Consider the following 14,217-nt stretch of genomic DNA (forward strand, 5'->3'; position numbering starts at 1 on the left):
TCATAGTTTTGGGAAGTGAGGGAGAATCTGCTCTTGTTCCATGATGAAGATCTTTATTTCTCGGGAGTCTGGCAGCAGTGCTGTAGGTTAAGCGCACGTGGCACAAAGCGCAAGGACCGGCTAAAGTAACCCAGTTCGAGCCAGGGCTACCCACCTCCAGGGAAGTCGCTTCACAGGCAGTGAAGGAGGAGGTCTCCAAGTGTCTTTCTCTCCCCCTCTCTGTCTTCCCCTCCTTTCTCCATTTCTCTATGTCCTATATAACAACGACAACATCAATAACAACAACAATAATAACTACAACAATAAAAAACAATTTAGACAATCTGTGTTTTTTTTGTCCAGGAGAGAGCATAATGGTCATGCAAAAGTCTTTCATACCTGAGCCTCTAAGGTCCCAGGTTCAATCCCCAGCACCACTATATGCTAGAGCTAAGCAGTGCTCTGGGAAATATAAAATCAATCTGATACTACCTAACATCAGGATTACCCTACAAAGTAGTGCCAGTCTAGCATAAACACTCTTATTTTAAATAGCACAAAATCAGAAAATTTATCCAAGACAGTCCAAAAAGCCATTGGGCATGTAAGTCAGCAGCTTGTTTTCTTATGCGTATGTTTATGGGTGTACCAATGAAATGTTGTGGTGAGGAAATTCTAAAAAATAAAAAAATTGCTTCAAAAAAAGAAAGAGAGCGAAAGAAAGAGAGGAAGGAACCCAGGATGTCCTGAGTGTAAGAATAAAGGAAGAGGCCAGAGAACTAAGTTAAGTCATGTGAGATAGGACCTCAGAGACCACCAGAGGGAATTTCATATTAAACAGAGCAACAACAGGATACAGTTTCCCTTCTAGCCGCTATGTAGGAAATCAACAAGAGGATTATGTGAGACATCAGTAAAGAAAATATTATCAAAATTCAGAGTGAAATGAGAATAATAGGAACTATATAGAAAGAAATGGATGATCTTAAGATGTAGTTTGAGAGTAGAACCACAGACCTTGTTGACTGAATGGAGTGAGGCAAATTGAGGAACCTAGATGACTTCGAAATTGGGGACAACTGAGTGCGTATTGTTACTAAAAAGAGAACTAACAGAATAGTGAGGAGACTTGATGGAGTAAGGTCCCTTGCCAGGAGTTACACTGTGGATACATTAGGTAGCCAATTAGAGATGTTACTTAAAATGCAAATATATCAGTCTAGAGATTTGGGAAAGAATACAATTAGATGGACAAAGAATAGGAAAGCTATCGGGAGAGGATGGGATATGGAGTTCTGGTGGTGGGAATTGTGTGGAGTTGTACCCCTCTAATCCTATGGTTTTTGTCAGTGTTTCCTTTTTATAAATAAATTTTTTTTAAAGAATACAATTAGAGATATTTATTTGGAAGTTGTCAGCATATAGAAGGTGTTCAAAGTAACATGTGAGAAAGAGAGAAGGAAAATAGCCTAAAAACAAGCTCTGCTGGTTGAGAAGGGAAGAGGAAGGCAAGATAGAAGATTAGGGAAGAATGACTTACCTAATCAAGGATAACTGAAAGAGTTTAGAAGTCAAGCTTAGAAGTAGCTTAGAAGCTTAGAAGTCGGGAGTCGGGCTGTAGCGCAGCGGGTTAAGCGCAGGTGGCGCAAAGCACAAGGACCGGCACAAGGACCGGCATAAGGATCCCGGTTCGAACCCCGGCTCCCCACCTGCAGGGGAGTCGCTTCACAGGCGGTGAAGCAGGTCTGCAGGTGTCTATCTTTCTCTCCTCTTCTCTGTCTTCTCCTCTCTCCATTTCTCTCTGTCCTATCCAACAACGACAACAACAATGATAACTACAACAATAAAACAACAAGGGCAACAAAAGGGAATAAATAAATAAAATAAATATTTTAAAAATAATAAATAAATAAATAAATAAAAAAGCTTAGAAGTAGCTTAGAAGTCAAGACAGAAAATTTTTCAATAAGGTAACAGAGACCTGACAGACAGAGCAAAAAGAGAGGGAGAGATAACGATTGCACCAACACTTCCAGTGCCATAGTACTTCCACTTGGTATGTTAGGGAATAAAACATGGGTCTTGAAATGGGCAAGGAAGGCACCCTCTGAGATGATGCCCACAAGAACCTTCCTTCTTATTTATTTCTAGGTATGACGAGGTGAAACTTCCAGACACAAACAAGGTACAGCCAAGATTCATTTAATAAAACTGTAGGATCCAGTGATGTTAGGCTAAAGGTCATATGGAAGGTGTTGGACTGCAGAAGGCAATCTCTGGATTCAGATTGTGTTTGAAGATGTAAATTTGACAGGTATATTCTTAGGCTTTACACAGCACTTAGCCAAATTATTGCATAATATGTGAAATACTTCATTCTTTTGACACATTGTTCTACAATTTCCCAACCTTTTCCAACATTTCATGCCTGGAATTAAAAGGGAAAGAGGGACAGCATCAGTCTTGAAATAGAGCATATGATTGGAGGAAAGACTATAATACCCAACAGAGAAGACTGTAGTGAGAAAAATAAAGAAACACAAGAGGAGAGGAGCTCTCACAAGTTATCCCCAGGATTTAGAGATTGTAAGCCACCATACTTCCTTTTCCCACTTGTCATCCCAATCACAACCCCCATAGCCAGGTCCCCTCTCTCCAGGGTTTTCACAACCCCTGAAATATTAGACACCTTTTCATTTTGCCCTTAGGTACCCTTCCTGACCAGAAAGGGGAATCTGAGATACGATTACATAGACATTTATAAATCTTCTTAAGTATCTAAAACTCATAAGAATTTCACACTCCCTACTTCACAGCACAACATAGTATTTTGCTGATGTTGACCAGTCAAGATAATTAGGAACTGGAGAACTCACAACTTAAATTAGATCAAGTAAAGTGAGGTCACCAGGCTGAGATAGCATAATAGCTATGCAAAAAGTCCTCCATGCATGCCTGAAGCATTGAATTCCCAGGTTCAATACCCAACACCACTAAAAACCAGAGCTGAGTAGTACTCTGGGGAAAAAAATTGCTTGTGATAATGGAACTAGAAGCCTCAAAGGTCAGAAATACAGGAACATCTTGGTAGTGGCCTTAATAACTCAAAATATAAATCTCCAGGGAATGCTTTTGGAGAACAGCCCATACCCAATCTCTCTCCTCCTCTCTTCTCTAGAGCCAGAGGTCAGAGTGGTCAAGTAATGGTAATGTGGAGACTAGTTAGTACTAGAGAACACAGCATTTCCTTCACTGGAGAGATCTCTGTGAAGCCTCAGATTTCCAAGGATCCCTGCTAATGGTGTCCCTAAATTTCCCTGACCCATGCCTTCTGAGATAGAACCTGGTTACCTGAAGTGACCTGAGCCAGGAGCAGAGTAATAGTCAAAACCAGGAGTAGATTCTTCATGAATGATGAGAGAGCTCAGTGTGGAACAGGAGATTCCTGGGCTGGCAATATAGTCAGAGGTCTCCATTTTGGGCAACTCAGACTGATATTTATTGCTCCAAGTAGCATGGTACAACCATGATCAATGAACTGGAAAAGGAACAGTCATTTGAGGTTAGATAGGTAAGCAAATATTCAACCGTACTGGCTGAACACTAGTTTAATGGTTGTCACATATGCCACTGTCCTCTATCTTTAAAGTTGCTTATTTACTGAAGCTCTCCAGACACTCTTATCAACATTCCTCAATGTTCAGTGAAAGGGACAAGGATTATCAGTGACTGTGAGACCCTCACAGTGCTTCTTTGAATCAAAGCTGAATTTTGCAAAACAATGGGTCTCAAATCTAAGATCCAGAAGGTTTAATCAGAATTGGGCTCAAGGACAGATTTCTCTTCTGTGCCTGGAGTATATACAAGGTATCTGTTTGAATTCTGGTGAGAGATGATAAAAAAAGGTTCCCACCTTTTATCAGACCATGTTTCCAAGCTTATCCCTGTTCCTGGCTCTCTATGTGCCTCCCAGGATGTCTTCATTGGCTTCTTATCTTTCCTGTACTCCCTTCCTCAATAATGTATTTTGTTTGTCTACTTTCCCAAGAACCAAGCACTGCAGGTCACATTTCATCCTTTTTAGATTGCCCTTCTACTCCAACTCCAACAACACACACACACACACACACACACACACACACACACACACACTGTCCAGGCAACTTTTAGTTTTCTGAGCTCCAAAGTTGGAAGAACTGTCTGGGGGCGTGGGGCTATCCTAAAATTGCTTATAACTTTTTAAGAAAATGGGAAGCAAGCTTTTTAGATGAACTTCATATCCTCCCAAAAACATTCATGAAAAGTATGCTAAAGAAATCAAATCATAATTATCTGTTGTGTACAGAGTGCTCTATTAGGCACATAGAAATGTAGGACACTGTTCCCAAACTATAATGTGAAAAACTGGGTTATAATGCAAAAAAAAAAAAAAAAGGTTTCTTGGTGGCTTATAAGAACCAAGGTTTGCTTCTCATGCAGCATGCTGTATGTGTCCATTACAGCCTGGATGCCAACACTGTCCACATTTTACTGTTCTGGAAACCACTCAATCATTGTTTATCTCCATAGGTTATGAAAGAGAGAGAGGCAAAGAGAGAGAGGCAAAGAGAGAGAGAGAGAATGAGCACCCTGGAGCTTGTTAAACTGGTCACTACATGCCCTGACTTTGAAAATAAGGTGTAGTTCTTAAAGCATGGGCTACAGCTCCATCCAACCACAAGAGGGCAAGGAAGTTCAATTCCATCACAAGCCAGAAATATTTGATATTAATGTTCTTCAAATACATAATCACAGTGGCTAGGTAGAGTAATCCCATGAATACAAAAATAATAACAGAAAATAGGCTGTTCTGAATTTTTAAAAAGAGAATAGAACATGGAAATATTTACCAACAACCAGGATGTCATGGAATCCTTGAAAGAAGTAAAATTGGGGGGGTGCACAAAGCGCAAGGACCCGTGTAAGGATTCAGTTTTGAACCCCCAGCTCCCCACCTGCAGGGGCTCGCTTCACAGGCGGTGAAGCAGGTCTGCAGGTGTCTGTTTTTCTCTCTTTGTCTCCCTTCCTCTCTTGGTTTCTCTCTGTCCTATCCAACAACAAAAGATGGTTGAGCAGGCTGCGCTTAAACCTATGAGATGAGTCTCTCCAGGTAAGTCTCTCTCTCTAAAGAGGGGTTGAGCACAGGAGGACGCATAAATCTCACAAGGTTGGCAGCCATTTAAGCCTTCCCTCCTCCACAGAAAGTCCTACATCTTCCCACCTGAGCATGGCATTCCTCTAAAACATTTAAGCCTGCTCCATTCCATTTTTCTTTACTGTGTCCATTTAGATATAAAGGGATAGGAGGAGATGTTGCAGAGGAGTTATTCTGATGCAGTCTCCACCCCCAGGTTTTTCTATGCCCCGCTAAATCCTAGAGTGCCCCCTTTCAACCAATCCTGGCCCTACACGTCACCCCTGGTTGTCGCCCAATAAAAAGCCCCCTCACCCCTCCCCTCTCTCTCTCTGGGCTCTCGGCTCTCCCTCTCTGAGGTCTCGCTCCCTGCTCTCCCCCCGTGGTCAGCCATTGCTGGCTGGCTCCACGTGGTCTGAACCAAACCTCCCCCCCATCCTATAATAAAGATTTGTGTACCCCTTTGCTCTGGACGTCCGATCTCTTCTCCGCGGTGCAGCCCGACACCAGACCACAGCAACAACAAATAAAAATAGCAATAGCAATAATAATAACAACAACAAGGGCAACAAAATAAGAAAAATGGCCTCCAGGAGCAGTGGATTCGTAGTACAGGCATCAAGCCCCAGCAATAACTCTGATTCTCTAGTTCCATTCCTGGTGGTTGACAAGAGAGTTAACACACAAAGCCAAACAAATTGTTGACCAATCATGGACCTAAAGGCTGGAATAGTGCAGATGAAGAGTTGGGGGGGCCATCCATTTTGTAGATAGCTAGTAGGCATATTTTAGTTATATACCAAAGGGCCTGTGGCTATACTAGTGTTATTTTAGTTTAGTTTAGTTTACTTTATTTTATTTATTTATTTATTTATTTTTGCCTGAGCCTGAAATCTGATATACAGGTAGATCCTAATTATTGTCTGGGGAGGGGATGTCATGGCTGGAAAAAGGACCAGAAAGCAGGATCAGGGAAGATAATAGCTCCCTAATATGGGAAAGGTGTATAAATATTGTCAACTGTAAACCCCATCAATTTGATGTGATCTGAGGCCCATATTCAGCTTAGGAGCCTTTGTGACCTCTACATCCCTGTAGATCTGAGCTTACATTCTGTGGTCATAAGTAGGAACGTTCCAAGCTGCCCCCATATCAGGACCCATCTTCCTCAGGTGTAGCATAAAGTATATTGTCCAGCCTCCCTTTGGAGGATGGAACATTCATTACCATTGTTGATCCAAGTTGAGGGCAAGGTCCTATGGGGGTCCCACAAAGGGGCCTATTGTGTTGTTCCTGATAGGAATGACTGTTAACAATGTAGAGAGGGATTTATTCGGGGTCTAGGCCCATCATGTCTGTTTGGGAGTCTCAGGACTCCCCAAATAGGGCCCCAGCTTATGGGGTGGCCTAATAGTGACTGAAGAGTCATCATTAAAGTATGCCAGTCTCTTGCCCTTATTCAGCTTTTGAAATCCTTGCTTTGATGAGGTTAGCTTTGGAGTGAGTGAGAGAATTGTAATAGGAAGTAGGTGAGAAGGGTATCTAAGTCTAAATAGACACTATTTCATTGTAAACTTGATATTGACTCACTGCAGACTATTGTGTACTTTTGCTTTCAGGTATATATTTTGCCCTAGTTTATGGGTGCATGTGAACATATGCTCTATCTTACGGGACCTGGTCTATATCTAGGTTTTGGGATTTTGTTAGGAAGGGAACCTCCTGGAATGGAATTAGAGAATCCTATGAAAGGAAATGTCTCACCTGAGTAATGAGGGTTAAGGGTTGACATTCCATGCCTGATGTCTCTGGACACAGTCTGAAGTTAAGCATGCTGAAGTGGTATTCCTTTTGTTGATTGGGTTGAGAAAGAATAACAGAAAGGGAAACTCAAAGCAAGATTTGACTGAGTCAGGAGCAGGGCACCAAAGTAAAAACTCTGGGTTGAGGGTGAGGGTGGATATTCAGCTTAAGGGGGGGGGGAGGTTTGAGGGGGGGGGGATGGGATGAGACACAGTCTTTTGGTGGTGGGAATGGTGTTTATGTACACTCCTATCAATTTATAGTCATATAAATCACTATTTAATTAATATGAGAAGGGAAAAATTAATTGAATGTCTCAAACTTTTTAAATCGCAGACTTAGTCTTTTTAATACATAGGCTGAGTCTTTGATATGTTGACTCTCTTAAAAGCTTAGACCAGGGAGAACAGAAGCAACTGGTGTCACAGCTATATACAAATAATGTCAAAGGACATAAATTATGGTGATGTGTATGATATAGCAAATCCTAACAAAGGGATATTTCAAAGTTATCCCAATTGCCAAATAATGTGATTATAGTAATAACTATCTATTGTCTTCTTAAACCCTAAGACAGCAGGACCCTCCTACTTCCTCTTTAGAGCCAATATTTCCCCCAGTCCTGGAACCTCTAGGGTGGGACTCACTTTCCTACATGCTTCTCTCAATTCATACCAAATGATATTGAGTCCTTTTTTAAGCCCATTAAGACGGTGAAACTAGGCCGAAAAATCTGATACAGCCCTGGGGCAAGAGATGGGGGAGAGGGGTGACTCACACCTACTGGAACTAACAAAGAACTGAATTTAACTAAAGGATATGGCCCTGAGTCAAGGGAGAGGAACTTGAGCTGCTTATAGAACAGAGATTGGTCCCCAGGAACTATTCTTTTTTATTAGTAGTAATAGTAGGATCCAGCATTGGTTTACAAATTATAAAACTCCAAGGGCCAGGCAGCACACCCAGGTAAGCACACACATAATCAAAGGTATAGATTTACATATATATATATATATATATATACACAATTCACCACACTCATACCAATGTCCCCAGGTATCAATCCCCACCCCACTCCCCACCCCACCCAACCCCCCAAAAAAATCATAGTTTTCAGAGTCACTCCTTATGGAACTTTTGATGGTCTTTGTTCTAGAAAATATTGGAAGTCTTTAAACTCTTCCTGACTGCCCCAAATACAGGTCCTAATTTTCCTGACCTCTTTTTTAAATTTTTATTTATAAAAAGGAGACATTGACAAAATCATAGGATAAGAGGGATACAACTCCACACAATTCCCACCACCAGAACTCTGTATCCCCTCCCCTCCCCTGATAGCTTTCCTATTCTTTAATCCCCTGGAAGTATTGACCCAGGGCCACTATGGGGTGCAGAAAGTGGAAGCTCTGGCTTCTTTAATTGCTTTCCCAATAAACATGGGTGTTCCTGCCTCTTATAGAAAGTTGACACTCCCTGGAGAGTGAGGAGATTGATTTGAGCAGTGTTTCATTCTACTTGAACCTTCAAATGGCAATTAAGTCTATCTCCCTTTATGTAAATTCTGATGTGGCAAAACTTGGCTCTCTGTGGCACTAGGTGGCAGTCTATTGTCCGTTTATTTTTTTAAATTAATTAATTATTTTAAGTGTTTATTTATTCCCTTTTGTTGCCATTGTTGTTTTATTGTTGTAGTTATTATTGTTGTCGTCATTGTTAGGACAGAGAGAAATGAAGAGAGGAGGGGAAGACAGAGAGGGGGAGAGAAAAATAGACACCTACAGACCTGCTTCACCACTTGTGAAGTGACTCCCCTGAAGGTGGGGAGCTGGGGGCTTGAACCGGGATCCTTACAGCGGTCCTTGTGCTTTGCGCCACGTGCGCTTAACCCGCTGCATTGCCGCCTGACTCCCCCTATTGTCCATTTCTATCTCTTCTTTGAAAAAATGTCTACTCTGTTCCTTTGCCCATCTTTTAATTGTGAAATTTATATTTTTGCTATTGGGAATACTGTTTTCTTGTCTATTTGGATGTTTGCAAATATTTTCTCCCATTCACTAGGTTGTCTTTGCATTTTATTTAAAATTAGAGACTAAGTATGGGAGTCTGACACCTGAAAAACAGCAGTAGCAGAAATAGGGTATAAAGGAAACAAAGAACTTATTGGTCAAGGGGGGTGAGATGTCCTAGAATTGAAGGACATGAGTTTGCAGATTGATAGTCCCTACTAGGTGCTTAACAGAATTGGTTAAAATGTTTCTACAGGAGATGTGAACACATCATCATGAAGCTTCAACACCCTATACCCAAAGAGAAAAAAAAAAAAAACTTTAAAAGCTTTCAGAGATATAACAGCTCACACACAAAGAGAAGCATATTTAGAAGTGGGGGAGATAAAATAATTGTGCAACAAGACTTTCATGCCTGAGGCTCCAAAGTCCAAAATTCAATCATCCACACTACCACCAGAAATTAGATACTTTATTCATTCTTCTACTTGTGTTTGACTACATATACTGAGACAAACACCGAATTCAGCCAAAAGAATTTTAATAAAGCTCAGAAATCTACTGGGTCCAGATGTAGGGCAGGGCTATCTTCATTTTGCTGACTTCAGGCTTCAAGCACTAATTGACATCAGTCTATTTTGGGCTGAAACTTAGGCTTCACACAGCACAGTTTACCACTCATGCAGAAAACGAAAACCTTTTCATTCTTGAAGCATTTGTCACGGCACAAGCCATGAAGATTCCAACATTTTTCAGTGTTGCCTGGATATTAAAAAAAAAAAAAAATCAAGTCAGTATTGGATAAAATAGGTTTGAAAGGATTAGAAAATAGAAAAGGGGGGAATCAAAGGAGATGGGGGAGTCACCTCTACATTTATAGGATTGCCATAGTCTACATCCTCTCCGGAGACCCCCCTCACCCCATCCCAGCCCTTTCTAAATGTTTTCACTCACAAATTCAGTGGATTATAAGAGTTAGGTGCATGGGCTGTTGAAAAGCATAAGCCTGGATTTGAAATATGTCTATAACATAAGCCAACTGCAAGACCTTGAGCAAATTATTTCTTTTCTCAGAACAGCAATTTCCTCTTTTCTAGAAAAAAAAATGATATATATGGCACCTGACTCAGAGTTATTGTAGGGATTAGTATCTTAAAACTATGAACACTAAATAAATCTAAGGAGTTCAAATAATTATATATATTTTAATATTTATATTATACTTATATTTAAATATGTATATTTATATTAAATAGTATATTTGTGATAGAGAGAAAATCAAAGCACCACTCTGTCATGTGTGACCTCTTCATACAAGTCTACTACATTATGTGGTACACCATCTCTTAGGCCAAGAATTGTAAATTTTTAAAGTGATTTCATAAGTAAAGACTAAGTCGAATAATTATTTATACATAAGCAAACAAATGCAGCAGATAAATCCTTGAGAGGGGTACAGCATGAAAAGGGCATGTTTTTTTTTAAAAAAGATTTTATTTATTTATTGATGAGAAAGAACCAGACATCACTCTGGTACATGTGCTGCCAGGGCTTGAACTCAGGACCTCACGCTTGAGAGTCCAGTGCTTTATCCACTGCACCACCTCCTGGACCACAAAAAAAGGGCATGTTTTTGTAAAATAGGAAAAGATAAAAAGGAATCAACAGAAAGTTACACAAATTGCTGATAGACAAAAGGGATTCAATATACAAATAACAAAGCACTAAAGAAGAAAACACACACAAAAAACAGAACAACTACTACAAAATATGTTCATTGCCTTTTCCTAAGATAGAAAAAGATTTGAAAACAGATTTTAAAAGACCATACAGCTTACTTAAGAATTATTTAACATAAAAAATAAAAAGAATTCTTTGGACATTTGTAAAAATGTGAAGTGAGGCAAGAGAAAAAATTAAACTATACTTAGGTATTTTAACAATGTTTTTGTGCAAAAAAAAAACAATGAAGTCACATGTTTAAGATATCCAAGTAAGAAAAGTAAAAAAAAAAATTACTTTTAAATACAAAGAAAAAATAAATAAACTATTATTTGGGAGTCAGGTGGTAGCACAGTGGGTTAAGCGCAGGTGGCGCAAAGCTCAAGGACTGGTGTAAGGATCCCGGTTCGAGCCCCCGGCTCCCCACCTGTAGGGGAGTCGCTTCACAAGCAGTGAAGCAGGTCTGCAGGTGTCTTTCTCTTCCCCTCTCTATTTTCCCTTCCTCTCTCCATTTCTCTCTGTCCTATCCAACTACGACATCAAAAACAACAATAATAACTACAGCAATAAAACAACAAGGGCAACAAAAGGGAATAAATAATTTTTTAAATAAATAAATAAAATAAAATAAAATAAACTGTTAGCAACATATTGGAATTCAGGAAATATTGTTCCCACAATCCTTACTAAGGTATCAAATAGAGAAAAATCTATAGGAAAAACAATGAGTGGGGACTGGGGAGATAACATAATGGTTATGCAAAAGACTGTCATGCCTAAGCCTCTTAATCCCAGGTTTAATCTCCAATACCACCATAAACCAGAGTTGAATAGTGAGTGCTCTAGTGTCTCTGTTTCTCTCTGTGTGTCTCTCTCATTTAAATAAGTAAATAGAATATTTAGAAAGCAAATGAACATGTTCTACAAAGAAAGAAAGAAAGAAAAAAGGGAAGGAAGGAAGGAAGGAAGGAAGGAAACCAGTCAGTGGGGCAGGAACATTAAATATAAACTGTAACAAAGCAGTTTATTACAACAGCTACAAAGATTATTATAAGTATTAAATATAAACAAACAACTAGAATTAAATGAACATTAAAACAGACAGAAGAGGGTATATAATAGCTGTATGTCCTAACAATGTAGATAGAATCACATTAATAGTAGAAGAATAATGGTGCAAGCATATGCACAATTTTAACTTATTTGAATAATCATGTAGCTGTGATAGTATTCATATTGTATACTGAAACTGTTGTACATGATAAAGGGTAACAAGTGAGCAACGTTATAAGATATCCTAACTCTATCATTCTTTGTGATAGCCATAAAAACCAGAACTCTCAGTATTAGAAAAAGAGAGAGGGAGAGAGAAGGAAACAAACAAAAAAAAAAAGAAAAGATAAAAGAAAAGAAAGAAAGGAAAGAAGAAAAAAAGAAAGAGAGAGAGGGAGGGAGGAAGAAAGAACAAAGGAAGGAAGGAAGTGTTGTTTAAGTTCGGGGTTCCAACTGGCCGGGCTAGCTTCGCGGCGGTGAACAGAGACAGAGACTCGAGGACACACGGCTGGGCCGGGAAGCTGTATTTCTTTATTCGCGAACAACGATTCAAAAACTAACCCAAACTAATCACCACACAGATCTCTCCTGCATCCTTCTCCTCACTCGGCTGCACCAAGAACTCTGGATCTCTGTAGGGGCTCCTGGGGCAGGGAGAAGGGCGCCCGCGAAACTAGCAAGGGCCAAACCACAATCTCCTAGAGGTGGGGGGAAGGGGACCAAACCAATATGAAGAATACCAACATATTCCCCCTTTTCTTTTTAACTAAATGACCACAGTATCAGGGGGGTGGGGTGAACAGAAACTATATCTTACAGGCATTTTCAAAAAAGAAACTGGCACAAACATGGAGGAACATGTAAGCAGGCAACAAGAACCAGTGTGCTGCCAAGGGAAGGCCTGAGGGGGCCATTTTTTGCCTCTGTGGGCAAAACTTTATCAGCTTAAAAAAAAACATTTCCTGCCTCTGGGGGGCGTACATGCCTCGAAGGGCATTTTCTAGCATGGGGGGAGGGTGAGGCCTAGAGTCCCAAGGCATGGCTGCAGTCAGTCTTTGAGAAACCCAGCAGCATAAAGGGAAGCTGCTAGTTTTGTGCAAAGTGTCCGAGGTGTACCAGTGAGTCTGATAGAAGTGTCCAAAGCAGATGTCCACCGAAGAATGCCAGGGGGTGAATTGTTGTACGTCTGTCTCAATGAGGAATGTCAGCCATCAGAATTCCGCTTTTCTATAGAGAGCTTGACAGCTGCAATTCACTTACTTATGAAACAAAACTTGTAGCAGGTTAGAAGTTTACCACAATTGATAACTCTATCACAATTGGAAGTCCCTTCCAGCATGATTTCAAGGCTATTTAAAGTTCAAACAATAAAATGTGGAAAGGCAAACATGAACCATAGAAAGAAAAAAGCCGGGAGTCGGGCTGTAGCGCAGCGGGTTAAGCGCAGGTGGCGCAAAGCACAAGGACCGGCATAAGGATCCCGGTTCGAACCCCGGCTCCCCACCTGCAGGGGAGTCGCTTCACAGGTGGTGAAGCAGGTCTGCAGGTGTCTGTCTTTCTCTCCTCCTCTCTGTCTTCCCCTCCTCTCTCCATTTCTCTCTGTCCTATCCAACAATGACGACAACAACAATAATAACTACAACAATAAAACAACAAGAGCAACAAAAGGGAATAAATAAATAAAAATAAAATATTAAAAAAAAAAAAGAAAGAAAAAAGCCTCAGGCATGAGAATTATTAGCATAACCATAGCAACCTAACATTTCTAATTGAGAAGGAATTTGAGACTTTTACATATCAACAATGTCTTTTTAACCTTTTGTTACACCCATTCAAGATGGAGACACACCCTAGGTGTGTGCAGGTTTTTTTTTTACCAACTTAGTTAAAATATATTGATATTTAAACTAATTTTTACCTCAGACTTTAAATGTAAGTTAATTTTATCTTTATGAGAATTACGTTGAAAACCTTTTTCATTTAACTCTGTCTGGTAAGAATATAGCCTTAAAGTTATATTTTTAACCTTAAAGTTAGTGTTACCAAACTTTAAACACACACGTACATGGTCTTTAATACACAAGGAGAGAAACCTTTGTTGCGAAGACATGTCATTTTAAACATGAATTTAGATCTGTACTGTCTTAGTTGTTGGGGGGGGGTCACCATCCGGAGGTGGCTTCCCAATCAGCTCCACATCTAGGAATTGTAGGTTGCGATCTCTGCACGAATCTCTGCGTATTCTAGCTCGTCTGCCTTCAGACCTGAGCTGAGGATCTCGGCCAGGGGGCCCAGTTTCGGCAGGGAGCCCGCGGTCTCCGGGGGGTCTGGGATCTGCCCAGACTTCATAGCAGGAGGGCGGGCAGGCCAGCCGTGCAGAAGGCGTGGGCAGAGGTGCCATGGAGTGGTGGCCAGGATAGGCTGCCGCGGCCCTGCCCCATGGCCCTGCCATGTTGGCCAAGCAGCGTGGAGGGAGCCGGC

The 14,217-nt window shown here is 40.6% G+C and overlaps 1 protein-coding gene across 1 annotated transcript; it reads right to left on the bottom strand.

The window, feature by feature from the left end:
• Positions 1-914: 914 nt before the first annotated feature.
• Positions 915-3,388, bottom strand: DEFB121 (defensin beta 121). The gene is made up of 3 exons (XM_016188114.1): positions 3,331-3,388; positions 2,268-2,407; positions 915-1,013 (listed from the first exon to the last, which is right to left on the bottom strand). Exons 1-3 carry the CDS (start codon positions 3,386-3,388, stop codon positions 915-917), a joined length of 297 nt encoding a protein of 98 aa, XP_016043600.1.
• Between the last annotated feature and the right edge of the window lie 10,829 nt (positions 3,389-14,217).

The sequence above is a fragment of the Erinaceus europaeus genome, chromosome 1, assembly GCF_950295315.1.
Source record: "Erinaceus europaeus chromosome 1, mEriEur2.1, whole genome shotgun sequence".
In the NCBI taxonomy this organism is placed as follows: domain Eukaryota; kingdom Metazoa; phylum Chordata; class Mammalia; order Eulipotyphla; family Erinaceidae; genus Erinaceus; species Erinaceus europaeus.

What these genes read in the sequence shown, in the direction of transcription:
- DEFB121 (XM_016188114.1), bottom strand. Translation starts at nt 3,388, where the DNA reads ATGAAGAATCTACTCCTGGTTTTGACTATTACTCTGCTCCTGGCTCAG. An exon ending in CCTGGCTCAGGTCACTTCAG is followed by an intron (nt 2,408 to 3,330) that starts GTAACCAGGTTC and finishes TTTTAATTCCAG; the next exon opens with GCATGAAATGTTGGAAAAGG. An exon ending in AATTTACATCTTCAAACACA is followed by an intron (nt 1,014 to 2,267) that starts ATCTGAATCCAG and finishes AATTTGCCTCAC; the next exon opens with TCCATTCAGTCAACAAGGTC.